General features: G+C 44.8%; 1 protein-coding gene, 1 long non-coding RNA gene and 2 pseudogenes across 2 annotated transcripts; 3 read left to right on the top strand and 1 right to left on the bottom strand.

Annotated features, from left to right (window-relative positions):
- The first annotated feature begins 113 nt into the window (after nt 1-113).
- On the top strand, nt 114-1,775 carry LOC141822660 (cytochrome P450 CYP94D108-like). The gene has a single exon (XM_074710024.1). The coding sequence runs from the start codon at nt 136-138 to the stop codon at nt 1,633-1,635; it is 1,500 nt and encodes a 499-aa protein (XP_074566125.1). The 5' UTR covers nt 114-135; the 3' UTR covers nt 1,636-1,775.
- A 358-nt stretch (nt 1,776-2,133) lies between these two features.
- LOC141823192 (transcription factor ABORTED MICROSPORES-like) lies at nt 2,134-11,482 on the top strand (annotated as a pseudogene).
- LOC141829257 (uncharacterized) lies at nt 6,072-8,452 on the bottom strand. The gene is made up of 3 exons (XR_012601877.1): nt 8,243-8,452; nt 7,940-8,125; nt 6,072-6,277 (listed from the first exon to the last, which is right to left on the bottom strand). It is a non-coding gene; the product is annotated as an uncharacterized LOC141829257 (long non-coding RNA).
- A 1,552-nt stretch (nt 11,483-13,034) lies between the features above and the next one.
- Nucleotides 13,035-14,485, top strand: LOC141841801 (putative UPF0496 protein 2; annotated as a pseudogene).
- The last annotated feature ends 122 nt before the right edge of the window (nt 14,486-14,607 follow it).

Here is a 14,607-nt window from a genome sequence, read left to right as displayed (position 1 = left end):
TTATTTAAAGAAGCGTCACATGAACTTGCCATTTGCTATTAAATCAGTCATATAATATTATTATCCTCGTCAACGATCCTGTTCAGCAGATCCATCACCGACGATCTCCAGCAGCTGCTCATTGCGAAACTGGCCATGGAGATCTCAGTCGTCTCCCTCTTCTCCTCCTTCCTTTTCCCCACCTTCCTTCTCTTCTTCTTCTTCCTCTTCCTCTTCAAGCGATGTTCCAGTACTCCTACTCCGCCCAACTACGCGCCTCTCAAGCGATACCCTGTCGTCGGTAACATTCCCTATCTCATCAAGAACAGCCATCGCATACTCGACTGGTCCGCCCAACTCATACCCTTGTCCCCCACCGGCACCGTTACCGTCGCGCCCTTCGTCTTCACCGCCAACCCCGCTAACGTCGAGCACGTCTCCAAGACCCGCTTCGCCAACTACCACAAGCCGGAGCCCATCATCGCCGCCATCAGCGATTGCCTTGGCCGCGGCCTCGCCACCACGAATGGTACAGAGTGGCGGCTCCACCGCAAGGCTGCCACGAACGAGTTCAGCACCGCCTCGCTCCGCGCCTTCGCTTATGGAAGCGCCTGCCACACGCTCACCGCCCAGCTGCTTCCTCTGCTTTTAAGGGTTAGCCGGAGCGGAGAGGTGCTGGATCTCACCGATGCGCTCGAGCGCTTCGCCTTCGACCACACGTGCAGCCTCGTGTTCGGCGAGGGCGCTGGGTGCCTCGGCGGCGAGGGGGGCTGCGAGGGGGATCGGTTCTTCTGCGCGTTCGAGACCGCCGCGCGCCTCTGCGTCGAGCGCGCGAAGCAGCCATTTACTCTCGCGTGGAGGATCAAGAAATGGCTCCGCGTCGGATCGGAACGGCGCTTGCGGGAGGCGATGGAGATCGTACACGCGTACGTCAATCGGCGCATGCGTCGTCGGCCCGCAGCAGACTCCAGCGGCGGGCGTGACGACCTCATATCTCGCTTCACGGCTGGCGGCCACTCGGAGGAGTTTGTCCGCAACAACCTGATCAGTTTCGTGCTCGCCGGGCGCGACACGACGCCGTCGGCGCTGACGTGGTTCTTCTGGGTGCTCTCTTCGCGGCTTGACGTGGTGGCCCAAATCAGGGAAGAGATCGAACGAATCCGATCTGGACGACGGCAAGGCGAGACTTTGTTCACCCTGGATGATCTGAGGCAGATGAACTACCTGCAGGCGGCTATATCGGAGACGCTGCGGCTGTACCCGCCGGTGCCGCTGGTGCCGAGGGAATGCCTGGAGGACGACGAGCTCCCCGACGGCGCGCGGGTGCGGAGGGGGTGGGTGGTGATGTACAACGCTCACGCGATGGGGAGGAGGGAAGCGTTGTGGGGAAGGGACTGCGAGGAGTACAGACCGGAGAGGTGGCTGGAGGAGGGGGTCTTCCGGCCGAGGAGCTCGTCGGTGTACCCGGCTTTCCACGCGGGGGCGAGGGCGTGCGTAGGGAAGGAGGTGGCGTACCTGGTGATGAAGATGGTGGGTGCGAGCGTGTTGGAGAAGTTCGACGTGGAGGTAGTGGAGGCGAGCGGCCGTCGCCGGCTGCTGATGGCGATGAAGATGGAAGGAGGACTGCAGGTGAAGCTGAAGCAGAGAAGAGCGTAATTAATTAACTATCTTCTCAATTACCCTTTTTGTCATTCATAAATGCCTGTGATTTATTCTGGATTTCGACCAATTTGTAGCCAAGAACAAATGGATGAGGAAACCGATGCTCAATGGTTTCCTGAATTGGTGTTGTGCTCACTGCCTTTGACTATGAATTAAACTGGCTAGTGCAACAGATGCTCTGAGTTGTTCATGAAAAAAGTGATCAGATTTCACTCATTCTTCTAAGAAATTTGTAGAATATTGAGATATTTTCAGTTATCAATGGCTATCAGATGATTTATTATTAGTTTTGTGGTTAGTGTACCGCTGGGTGGATTATTAGCTGAGCTAGTTTAGCTGATCAAATCGAAGCACGTAAAGTGTGGCTTAACTCTCTGTTTCTGTTGATTTCACAAGATTTGGATGATTCGACTTCGTTTAAATCTTTCTTATAATGTTCTTCGTCCCCTGTATTTCTAGCTTTTTTTGTTTAGAGATCGAATCCAAGTGTTCATGGATATCGATATGGATATAGCCATGGCTGACAACAGTAAGGGTTGAACGTTGCTGCTGCTGCTGACGAGCTCCATCCATGGCTTTCTTCGCTGCCCACCGGAGCTCGGGGCCTGCCCTGTGACTTTTTGATCGACCACCAATCGCAACTCTACTCCCAAAATCTGAGCTTTTTCAGGAAGGATGACGAAGTCTTCGTCCCTGCCGGCGTTAATCCTTCGCAGCCGGTTCTGCTGCCGGAGTCGTTGCTCAACCACGAAGAGACGGCGTACCAGAACTCGCTCGCGAACAATTTTCACATGAGGAGCCTCGGCGTGGAGTCGTCGGTGGCTCGGGAGATGGCTGCGCAGTGCAAGGACTGCTCCGTGAAGGCGGAAGGCGAGGGTCGGGTCGAGTCCGGGTCCGAGTTGGGCAGCGACGACGAGGAGGAGCAGGGGACGAAGCGCCACGGCAAGCACTCGAAGAACCTCCACGCCGAGTGCCGGAGGAGGAAGAAGCTCAACGATCGCCTCTATGCTCTGCGCGCATTGGTTCCGAAGATCTCCAAGGTGCCTTTTTATGTCAAAAAAAAACACAAATTTTAAAAAGCAAATTAATGTTTCTATTCAGATGGATAAGGCGTCGATTGTGGGAGATGCGATCGAGTACGTAATGGTCTAATGGAGTTGCAGAGGCAAGTCAAGGATCTGCAGGACGAGCTCGAAGAAGCAAATCATCATGACGGCGAAAGCCACGACAAGCAGAGCGAAGTCCCTCCAAATCTAAATGCGTGGATGAGCCACGCATTGGATCACGACGACTCCACCAACAACAAACCATCAGCCGCCGCCGCCGCCGCTGCCGTCAAATGAGCAACGGCGACAAGGATCAGCTGATGGAGGTAACCGATGCCTTTTTCGCAAATTATTAGTACAGAAGGAATCTAAATATCTCCACAATGATATTGTCCATTTTGGATCTAAATCTTCATGATTTTATTCTTGGATTCTACCCAAAATGCCTCATAAGTAATACTATCTCAAAATAGGGACAAGTTGGAACAAGGATGAACTCTCTTTTATTTTTCAACATGCTTAATCCACCCTTGTCACAAGCTGAAGGGCTTGGGAAAGGCATAAGAACTATGTAGGGAAAATCAAGAAAAAAAATAGACCAAAATTAAAATTAACCAAAAATGAATTTTTGGAGCAAAGTCCAACTAACATTTAATATAGGCATATTGAATGTGGGGTTCAATGAAAATAATCTAACAATGGGCAATTTACACAATGATTTTTGCAATCTCCCTGTCCTTCCAACATAACTTACAGGGCAAAACAAAGACATTTAGATGTCAAATGGCCCCATCAATTTAATTTCAAACACTTGTTCCTTTCTTTCTTCAATTGGATGCATCATATGAAATAGTTTACCTCTTATAACTGCACATTAAATGACAAACATTAATATGGTACCTACACCAACTCTGAGCTTACCTAGACTAGTACCTATTTACAACTCCATTTGCTCAGAAACACAAAATTATCATACGTAGTCAGCAGTAAACAGATCTATTTCCCTGCATATAACATCCACTACGTACTTTAAACACTCAATTTATCCGGCCACTCCCATCCAAGCTGTGAGTTGGTTTTTATACTATGTTAAAGACCAAACAGCAGCTCGATCTAACTGAAAAATAGTTGACATCTGCAGTGAAGGCCTTTCACTCATTCAAAGACAGCACCATCCCATGTGAGACTATGGGAGTGGAACACCCTCAAGAACCTATGTTAGTCGGACTCAAATAAAGTGTATCCAACAAGAATGTAGATCTACATGTCCAACACACCTGCTTCTAAAAATTTCTAGACGTGATCAATTAGGGCACCAGGTGTCGACTCAGATTGTCAATGCCAGTGTCCAGGTGGTTGATACCAGAACACAGGGGAATAAGAAGAATCCAAGTATTAGAGCTAAATGATCTCACACATACCAAGGTGTGGTTGAAGGACAAAGGGAAGTCTAATACGGCAAAAATAACTAACCACTTAGGTGGGGAGCCTCTGCAAAACCATGCACTGTCCCATGTAGAAGAATGTATCCAAGAGCATCCCACTTGCTGAGAGTGGTTCACCCAGTAGCCACACATGGGACTGAGTCAAGAAGTCTTTAGGTGCTTAAGTGGAAGGTTAAGTAGCAAGCTGTTTTGGATTAGATTAGGGACAATCCCAAGCATTACCACAGTATTGCAACAGGCTCACTACACCATATTCATCAAAATGGCCAACACGTATCAGAATCAGCTGGATTGGATCAGGATTAGCCTTCCCGATTTTGTCCAAAAAAAACAGACATCAATCAGAAAACTACACACTTGTTAGATTTGGTCATAATCAATAGAGATATAAATAAATCAGGAAGCAGAAGTAGAAACCAGTTAGGAATTTTCGATCCAAAATCGATGATTCTTTTAAGAATCATCATTGTCTAGCCAATCCAGAAAAACTTCCAGTTAAACCTTACAGAACACAGAAGAAACAAGGTGGAAGATATGAAGAATATGAGGATGATGTCTAGAGATAAGGCATACGGTCACAAACAAACTAATTGCTTTTTTTTCCCCATTTTCATATTAGAGATAATAAATCTAATATGTCCAGTATTAAGGTTTTTTAGATTGAGTAGTCCTGATACCAATGCTAATTTTCAGACTATGCACAACTTTGGCTTGAGAGGACATGTTGAGAGTTCTCCATCTTGGTGTGTTGAGGGTGTTCCCGGCTCATATTTCCACATAAGAGAGTTGTGGTCCTTCGAGTGTTTATGTGGGCAGTAATCACTATGTAGTTAGCTAATTTTGGTTAATTCAAAGTGCTCTCAAACCTTTAATAGCATCAAAGTTGACCCACCCACTTCGGCAAGAGCTGGCTTGTTGAAGGTGCTGCATGTCTATAGTCACACATGGCCACATGGGAGAATGTCAAGTTCATTTTAGGTGTTTAAGTGAGCAAGGGCTCAAGCTAATCGGTTAGTTATTTTGAATTTGATTGTACCACTTTAAACTTTAATAAGTATCATAATATCATCACGCATCCAAAGATCCATAGAAGTTTTAGTAATATCAGAGAAGAGAAATATCATGAAAGCATATGAGAAGTTAAGTATAACAAACCACATAGTTCAACTATGAATGCCACACACTATTACCTTCATTTCACCTTGAGGAGTTTACTAATTACAGTGGATAGGTATTTCAACCTGGTACTCAAAAGCGGATCGTGTGTACACATTGTGCACAGGGGAAAAAAAAAGGCAATAGAAACCAGGAATACTCTTCTTGCACTTTTAGCTGAAAACATAAGATTAGAGAAGATAGTTGACAAGGAAAACTTAACCAACCACAGTTGTGAGATTTGTAGACATGGTTTAAAAACAGCCAATAGAAAGCCCAAAATTGTCTTTTAAGATGAAAAGCCTGCTGCAGATTTATCAATTTTCTTGATGAAAGATATATAAAATTCTGAAAACAGAACAAATTAACTTACATAAAGGGTCAGAATACAAATATCTTGTATAGAGATTTAAATTGGCGGTTACAAACTATATTATCTGTTAAAATTATTACCAAAGGTACAAAGTTGCTAGATTAGACATTTTACCTGTTGTCGTTTGGAGATGTCCTGGCGCCGCTAGTCCTAAAATATGACCTTGTCGCAATAACGACTCCAAAATAAAAAATCCAAAGCACCAAAACCGAAAGGCATCACATACCCTTTTCTCTGATACCATAAATTGGTATCAGATAAACTTCGAAATACCACAACAACAACAAAAGAACCAAAAAGGACTTCGCAACCTACGCTCTGATACCAAATAAATTGTCATGCCCCGGGAGACGGCTGTCCGAAACATTTCGACAGCATCTCCCCTGTAACAATTCACTTTCCCTGAGTATAAACATCATAAGGCCTACATGGCCACAATCCATATATGATAGAGTATATAACAAGTACACCAATAACGAAACACATATATGAAAATCTACATGGTCTAGATTAAGTTCTGATACATATCTATCGATAACATAACAAAATCAAAACCAACAGAGACGACATCATCTCGACAGGGGATTAGCAGCGCAGCTCTCCAGACCGACTTCAACCTGAAAAGAATAACATCAACGGAGTGAGTTCAAGGAACTCAGTGGATATCTAACAGATATGTACAATAAACTATCTAGCAGTAATAATCATGCCTGTACAGAAAGAAATACACAATGAAAATATGGGAAACTGTACATACCATAATCATCTACCTCGATACAACGACACAAACCATGCAATAGATGCAAGGTTGCCAAACCAAATGCATAAGGCATCCTGTATGTGCATGTCAAACATGTGCAACAAACAAATGCAGCAAGCAATAATAAATGCAATCCATGCAGTATGCACATGATGCAATGACATGGTCACCCCTGACGCCAATCAGCTACCGTCACAGGCAATCGTGAGATCGAATTGGTAGGGTTATGACAACTGTGCACTCTGCCGTCATTGCTCCTGCGTGACCGAGTGGACAGGATATTGGCGGAGTACACCTATCCTCCTACCCCAAGTACATGGGGGAGCAATGCTCTCATCTCCTCGTCTCAATGCGAAGGAGGGATCCCTGTAATGCTACCACGCTGCGTCACCACTACCCCTGAGCGGTCGAGCAGAGCCCTGACAAAGCAACTGCACATACCCTCCTGATGTACTACTAACCCATGAGTGGCAGTGAGTGCAGATCATGTAACTAGCGACGGGCTCAGACTACAAAGAGGAGCCGATGATCGGCAGCATGCAATCATGCAAAGATGGTGCATGACACTAATGTATGTAAGGAATATCTAGTAGATAATCAATACTCAGTAGAGAAACAGTATATCATATACAGATGAAATGGATCCTAAACAGGTATCAGATAAAAAATGGCATAAAACATATACCAAACAGCAACATACCTGGACAGATATAAAAGCATAAAAATTACTACTAAATATCGCAAAATCATACATATCAAAACGATAAGTCAAGATACCGCCTTCCAAAAATAGTCGGTGTCCGAAAAGAAAACCTCTGTCTAGAAATCCAATTCAGTGTCCTGTAATTAAAATAAACAACATTCCTAAATACAACGATATATAAATGTTTTTCCTATCAAATACAACCTTAGCCGATATCAAGATTTGTTTAACCCCATCCAAATTAACCTAACCTAGAGTTAAACTAATCCAATCATAATTTGCTCAACCCTAATTAATTAGAACTCATGTCAATTAATCCTTGCACAACTTTCAAACCCTAATAGAACCATAAATCCTATTAAATAGATTAATTTAATTAATTAATCACTAATTAAACCATTCATTTACTTAAGTATAATGGGATCTTATTCCTTAATGTTATTCAAATGTCTATAGCTCAATACAAGATATGTACAGGAAGGAGTAAGTTATGAAAGAGGAATTTAATAAAGGTTCTACTAAGTCTTCATTAGAAAGTACTATTACAATTCCCTAAAAATATATTGGCTAGATGAAGCAATATAAATGGTAACGTGGTAAAGACCTAGAATAGAAAATTTGAAGAAGAAAAAAATAGACAGTATAACTTCTATTGTAATTTTAACATGTGCTATTATTTCAAGTTGATCTTAAGATGGATGAAATCGATCACAGTTTAATACTTCGACAACCTATGTTTGTTTAAAAAGAATCCTTTTAATAGTGGAATGGTGCAACTAGGTGATGAAACCTAAGCAAGAAGATAAGAACTCAAACCTAACAGTCCACGGTTAGGCTGGATTAAAGGGTATAAGCTCTTTTCCAAGATTTCTCCTCGCTTCGAAGGGCCTTCGTCCGCGTACCTAGCAGCAAGGAGGGATGCTCGCAACGGAGGAACGGAGGTAGAGAAGCATCAGGTTGTGAGCGGCAATTAACTGGCTACAGCGGCGGCGAGGGCAACGGCTACGGCACAGAGAAGAGGGGGAAAAAATTAATCACGGCGCGAGCAGAGAGGGGAGGGAAGTCGAAGTCGATCGAACGCGATCTCGCCGAAAGGTAATAAGCGCTTTGGGAACTTACCAAGCACGAGAACGATGGGGACTTTGTAAATGAAGAGGAGGATTCTGCAGGCGGCGGCGGCGGCGGTTGTGCAGCGGCGGCTGGCTGCGATGTCGCGAGGAGGTGAGGTTGCGGCGCTAGGGTTTGCTCTCCACGCTCTCTGGACCTCCACCTCCCTTATCCCTTGTTCTCCGCAATCTCTGCAGCGCCGTCGCGATTTCCAGCCGACGGAAATCGCGACCCCTTTCCTTTTTCTTTTCTTTTGTTTTATTTTTTTTTAGAATTCCTAACGGATTTCAGGTTTAACCCACAATCCGGCCCGTTAACCCCTTTTTTTAACCATATTTTACACAAATATTTTCACCTTTTTGGAGATTGATGTTGAACGCATCGATTTGGTTGGTTTGAGCAGCCACAAGTGGAGGTGAGGCGAGTGGAGGCGAATGAGTTCTTCCTTCAGGTGTTGTGCGAGCACAAGCTGTTAGATATTGAGGTCTTAATGGACCAATACAGTTTTGTGAAAAAATTAGAATGTCATCAATTGATGAAAGTCGTAATTGACTTCAAAATCAAAATCTACGTTTCGCGTAGATAGATTTAGACTATTAATTTGCTCAAAACCGATTAAGGGTGAATGAGAAATTAATTGTTTAAAGTCGGCCCGAATAACATTATATTAATTATTCATTAATGTTATATATAAGGAAATGCATGGGAGAATAGTCCCACATTGAAAATTTTCGATGTGTTTTCTTTCCTTATTAATGATGTTGTATTAATGGAGTTAACACAAAAAAAATCAGATGCTCTCTTCTCAGGGGCGGGCGGGTGGCACTACGCGCGCACGTGTGCAATGGGCGCTTTGTAGGCGCACTAAATTTATGCTCCAGATGACATTGCAGTGCCTACGTGACACTCGGGTGACGTGTTAGGCTTTTATCTGACATGGCAATGTCTATGTGGCATCCACGTGGGCAATAAGAGATGATTGGACTGTTGATTGGGCGAACGGATGGTAACTGTTGATCAAAGAGGTGTGATGGATCGCTTGTGATGCGATCTGGAGCGTTGGATCGCGAAGAGTTACGATCTAACCGCTTGGGATGAGACTTGATCTGAAGCGTCAGATCGAATGGATCATCAGATCCAAATCCGATGGCTGATGACAATAGGCGAGATATGAGGGTCACAACCCTTCAGATCTGATGGATGAGATTAAAGTGGGCTATGTGAAGGGTTACAACCCTTCAAATTGGACGATCCAGATCGATCTAGCCCAAAGAACACATCCTCTCACCCAAACGGCATTCAACCTCTTCATTTGGTATAAATAGATCCCTCCAGATTGGAAATTTCATCGATCAATTCATCGATTCCTCTCTTCCTTGTGCATTCATCTCATCTAGTGTATTAGGAGTCCAAAAAAACCTACGAGAAGGTTCGCTGGTCTCGAAATTTAGAGTGCTACTATTCCGAGACGTTCGTCGTTGTATTTTGGGAACGAATTTCTGCTATCTGTTAGCACTGTAGCATAGAAATATTGTTTACAGAGATAGTACTGAACACTAACTTCGACGATCCGTATCAGTTTGTGTACTCCCGGAGCTACCGGGAACAACACAAGCAAGGAGGCTTCTCGAGACTGATGGAGGCAATGAGCTCGCTCGGAATGGAAGCCAGCAGGGGCAGATGTATTAAGGGGCCTGGGGGGGCCATGGTCCCCCCCCCAGCCCAAGTTGAACCTTTAATGTGTTTAGATTAAACCCTTAGGGTTACTGGTTAATAGGTTTTAGAGTTAATGGATTGTTGATCTATTGGATCCTAAACCAACTCGATAAGCCGATAAGGAAACCTAGAAATCGTGAGTCTGCCTTCGTTGGGTCCCGATCGCGCCTCCGTCTTCTTCGTGTTTTCGTCGGGCGCGACGGCAACAATTTCAGCTTGGATTGCCGGCGATCTGCAAGGTAGCTGAGGACGCTGGTGAGTGAAGGGTGGATTGGGCAGTGCCGGTAACAGGGTCAATCGGCGGCGGCAGTGGCATGAAGGGCAGACTGGAAGAGTCGAAGAGAAGAAGTAAATCGGGTGAGTTTCAGCCGAATAGCTTGATCTCTAGGGTTTTTCGGGCTGTGATTTGAGTTCTTTTTTTGTTTCCACTTTCCAGGGCTTGGGTGGTTTGATCATCGAATCAGAGAGATTGGTGGGTGTCGATCACAAGGAAGAAGAGAAACGCCGGTAAGGCCTCAGGTACTCTGTCCAGGTGCTTGTTCTTGTCCAGTTGCTGCCTTTGAGCCTTTCTCACATTTACCACCATTATATATTCATATATCTTTATGCAGGAATTTGTCTCATTGGTTTTTTTTTTAAGGAACTGCAGATAATGTAGACTTTAATTTACTGTCTATTAGTCTATAGTCTTTATTTTTAAGAGAATGTTTCTTGGTCTGGATTACACTTCTATCTTACTGTTGTTATCTGGAGGTAAATTTTCTTCAAATTTCTGTAGACAACAGAATGATACTTGTACTGTATGTCTGAAAGGAAAAAAGAGGAATTTGATATTGATCATGCCGATATAAAAACTTCAGTGAAAACAGCTTTGAAGCTAGATCCATATACTTCATTTTTTTACTCTTTTGTAAGAATTGAGGTTATTCTTTTTTTTTATGTAATGATTATATTATGCTATGTTAGGTTTTTGTGCTAAGGATTATAAATGTTAATTTAGTTATTCTTTATTTTTTTATATAATTATTTAAGTGATTAAGTTTGTACTTAGGTTCTTGATATGTATCTTTGGGTAATTCTTTTGTTCAAATGAGTATATCATTTTCATTATATGGCCCCCCCCCAAATATGAAATCCTGGATCCGCCCCTGGAAGCCAGCAACGATATTACTACATTTGGCAGCTTAATCTTGAGCATCTTCAGAGCTGAGGTTCGAATTTCATGCCAAAATTGAATTTTTATGATTTTCTTTCTGCAAAAAAATGACAACACCGGCATTTTGCCGAGGATGGATGACGATCGAGGAACTGGTGCGAGCAGAGGAGTTAAGGGATATGTTACTTGAGGTGACTCGAGGTCCGGCTCGGTGGTGGCCGGAATCCATGGAGATCAGTGCCGTCGGAGGACAGAAGTGTCTCCGCCGGCGCGGCGATGATCAGCAGATCGACTTTGACCACCTACACTTTCAGTATACCTTCATCATCAACCTTAGTTTGCTCCATTGCTGCTACTGTTCTTCACCACTGTTATTTTAGGTTAAAGAATGAATAATGAGTAGGTGATTATATTACTTTAAATTTAATGAGTTAATCTCCGGAAATTATGAAAAATTATTGAAAAATTATTTGGTAATTAATGCAGTTTTTTTATTTAATCCGTCAATAACATGTGTCATATTCGAATGATTCGACTGACTCAATTTTAAAATATTAATTTTTTCTGATAATTCTTCATTCCTATTTTAGTGTTTCATCATGTCATATTAAAAATTATCTCAATTTTTAAAACAGAATTTAATTTAATTTTAAAATAACTTTTTCCCCTAAATTCAAGCCAAATCGGATCGATCTGAATCCAATCCGATAAAAAAGAAAATTCGAATCAGATTTCAAATCCAATCCGGTTTGACCTGAACCTCGACTCTATTTAGATATATATTCGTCCGCATGCATGCCGAAAACCGAATCAAGCCACGTGGACGCGTTTCCCGGACCCCATCGCTTGCTGTCCATCTCACGGAATCCATTTCTTGAGGAACTGAAACTGGAAGCGCCACGTCACCCTGGTGACTGGATACGGGCCAATCTTTTCTCGCCGGATTAAAAGATTCATTCAAATCCAATTATACATTCCCGGATTTAATGAGACACTAAACGCCCACGATCCAATTATGTCTGTTAAACACTTTTAGGGTTAAGTGCACTCCTCGCCCAATCATGCTTCTCATTAATTCATGCACTGCTACGATAATTATCCTTGACGTGTATTTTGTGGGATATACACAATCGCCAAAATACCACCTTAATCACATACTTAATTTCTGGTCACTCGTGTTTATCCAAAGTATACGTGTAGAAACGCAAAATGGATTACTCTTTCAGCGTGATAATTACCACATCTGCTGATGATTACGTAGCATAATCATTAATTATCACATGTATCAGTAACTAATTATGAGAATATTGATTAAACAGTGGATTGGAAGAGAAATTCGCAAAACGCGTTGACCTCTCCGGATCCTGAGAACTGGACGATGGAGTGCAATTGCGAAGAACCGAAGAGGAAAGAAGCGGGGAAAGATACAACTGGCGTGCCACACCTGCATGGGACCGAATGACGTGGCTTAATCTCAGCCGTTTGCGGACGTGATCGTGCGGCGCGGAGATCGCTTCTGGCTGTACGTCAGGGGTGGCTCCTCCGTGGCAGAAGCGCCTGCGAGCTTCTTGCTTGATGAACTCGAATTCCAGGTAATGTCTGTTCTGATTTCTGGCTATCGATCCACTTTTATTTTTGATTCGTTTTTACAGATAAATTAATTAACTGCACGCACGCAGATTTGCTGGAAACCAGATATGCAAGATCGCAGTGAATACACATGTGCGACGATGAGGGATTGATCCTCCTGGAGCTCTTGCGTGTGCTGCCAATGGCGGTGGCGGTTAATGATTTGCAGCCGCCTCTTCTCTCCCTTGCCTTCTAAGAAAGCTTCTTCTTCGTTGCTCCTCTTCTTCTGGCCTTTTCCTATATATGCACCCGCGGCGACTAAAGCTATTAATTGCTTTCAAGCTTCCGGCCGAGATCAAGGCAATGCGGGGGAAGTCCATGCTTCATTCTACTTCCTCCTCCTCCGGTCTCTGCAACTTATTCTCCGGTGAGCAATTATTCTTTTTTGTTTTTTTGGAAAATTAAAAAATGATTGTTTTGCTTGCCCCTCAAGTTAATTAACAAGTTATTTAAGTTCAATTGTTCACTACATCTAATCTGCTTTATATCTTGTGTTGCTTCCCTTCTCTGCTTCTTCTTCTTCTTCGTCTTCTTCTTAATTTGTTGATTGACATATGCGCTTGCAGGTGATCGGCATTTGCTTGGCATGGCGATGGTTAAGAGCAAGTCCACGAGTCCGGTGAACGTCAATGAGGAGTACTACAAGACACTCAGAACCAAATCTTTCCTCGACATGTGGTCCAAAGTCCACGACCAACGTCTCCGGCGAGTTTCCTCCATGCCCACAGTCTCCGGCGATAAAGGCGACGGAAAGAATAATGAGGATAGCTGTGGAGATCAGAAGGGATTGATTTGTGGGTCTTCCCCATTAGTTTCGTATGGTAGACTTCCTGATTTCGTCCTCGAGCCGAGTCAAGAGACCGTCCTCGCCGCGACGACTGCTGGTGATGACAGAGCAGGCGGCGGCGGCGGCGGCCACCTCGAGCTCCAAGTGAAGTCGCTCCTCGTCGAATACTTCGACGTCACACTTCAGGGCGTGCTCCGCGTGCGCTAATCTGTTGGCAGCCATCGGCCGTGCGAGATTGCGCCACCGGTTGCTCCGCCATTTCTTGGTCAAGCTTTCCTCCGGCGCCAGCGATGCCGCGTTCGACCATGTGGCTTCCCTCGTCGACTTGGAAAACCCCCTCCACCCGCCAAATCTGTTTCAGTTCTATGCCGTGCAGTCGGACTACGGGCAGCTGGCCCAGAAGCTGACGCGCGCCCACCGGCGGATCCTCCGCTGGGCGCGGCTCCACCGCGTAGCCGGGCGAGCAGCCGGCGTCGCGGCCTTCGTTGCGTGCGGCATCGCCACGGTGATCGCAGTGGCTATCGCCCCACACACGGTGGTCTGTTTCGGGGCAGCGGCGATGGCTACCCCTGTTGTGGTGGTGGCTGGGCGGCAGCGCGGCGGGGAGGTCAAGAGAGCAGGGGCTCGGCGGTGGCTCAAGAGCCTGGCAGCGCAGATGGACTCGGCGGCTCGGGGCGCGTACATAGTGAGGCGGGACCTGGAAACCATGAGCCGGATGGTGCGGCGGGCGCACGACGAGGTGGAGCACGTCCGTGGGGTGGCCAGTATGGCGGCGAGGGGAAGGGAGGAGCCGCAGATGTCGAGGGAGGCGGCGAGGGAGGTGGAGCGAGGGACGGCGGGGATGGCAGAGCAGTTGAATGAGCTGGAGGAGCACGTAAACCTGTGCTTAATCACCATCAACCGCAGCAGAAAGATGGTGGCGGAGGAACTGATGGCGTTTCCGGCGCCGCCCGATCGGCCAGCGTAACGGCACGATTGCTTGATTGATATATATTTACTACACAATTATAAATAGATTAAATAAGTATATATATATATATATATCTACATGTATAGAGATTGCTGATTAAATCATAATTCTTTCATTTT

Source organism: Curcuma longa, chromosome 1, assembly GCF_044706935.1.
Source record: "Curcuma longa cultivar G26 ecotype Majalengka, Jawa Barat chromosome 1, ITB_CL_G26_1.1, whole genome shotgun sequence".
NCBI classification, from domain to species: Eukaryota; Viridiplantae; Streptophyta; class Magnoliopsida; order Zingiberales; family Zingiberaceae; genus Curcuma; species Curcuma longa.
Note: the sequence above shows the minus strand (reverse complement) of the source record. Positions and strands in the feature narration are given on the sequence as shown.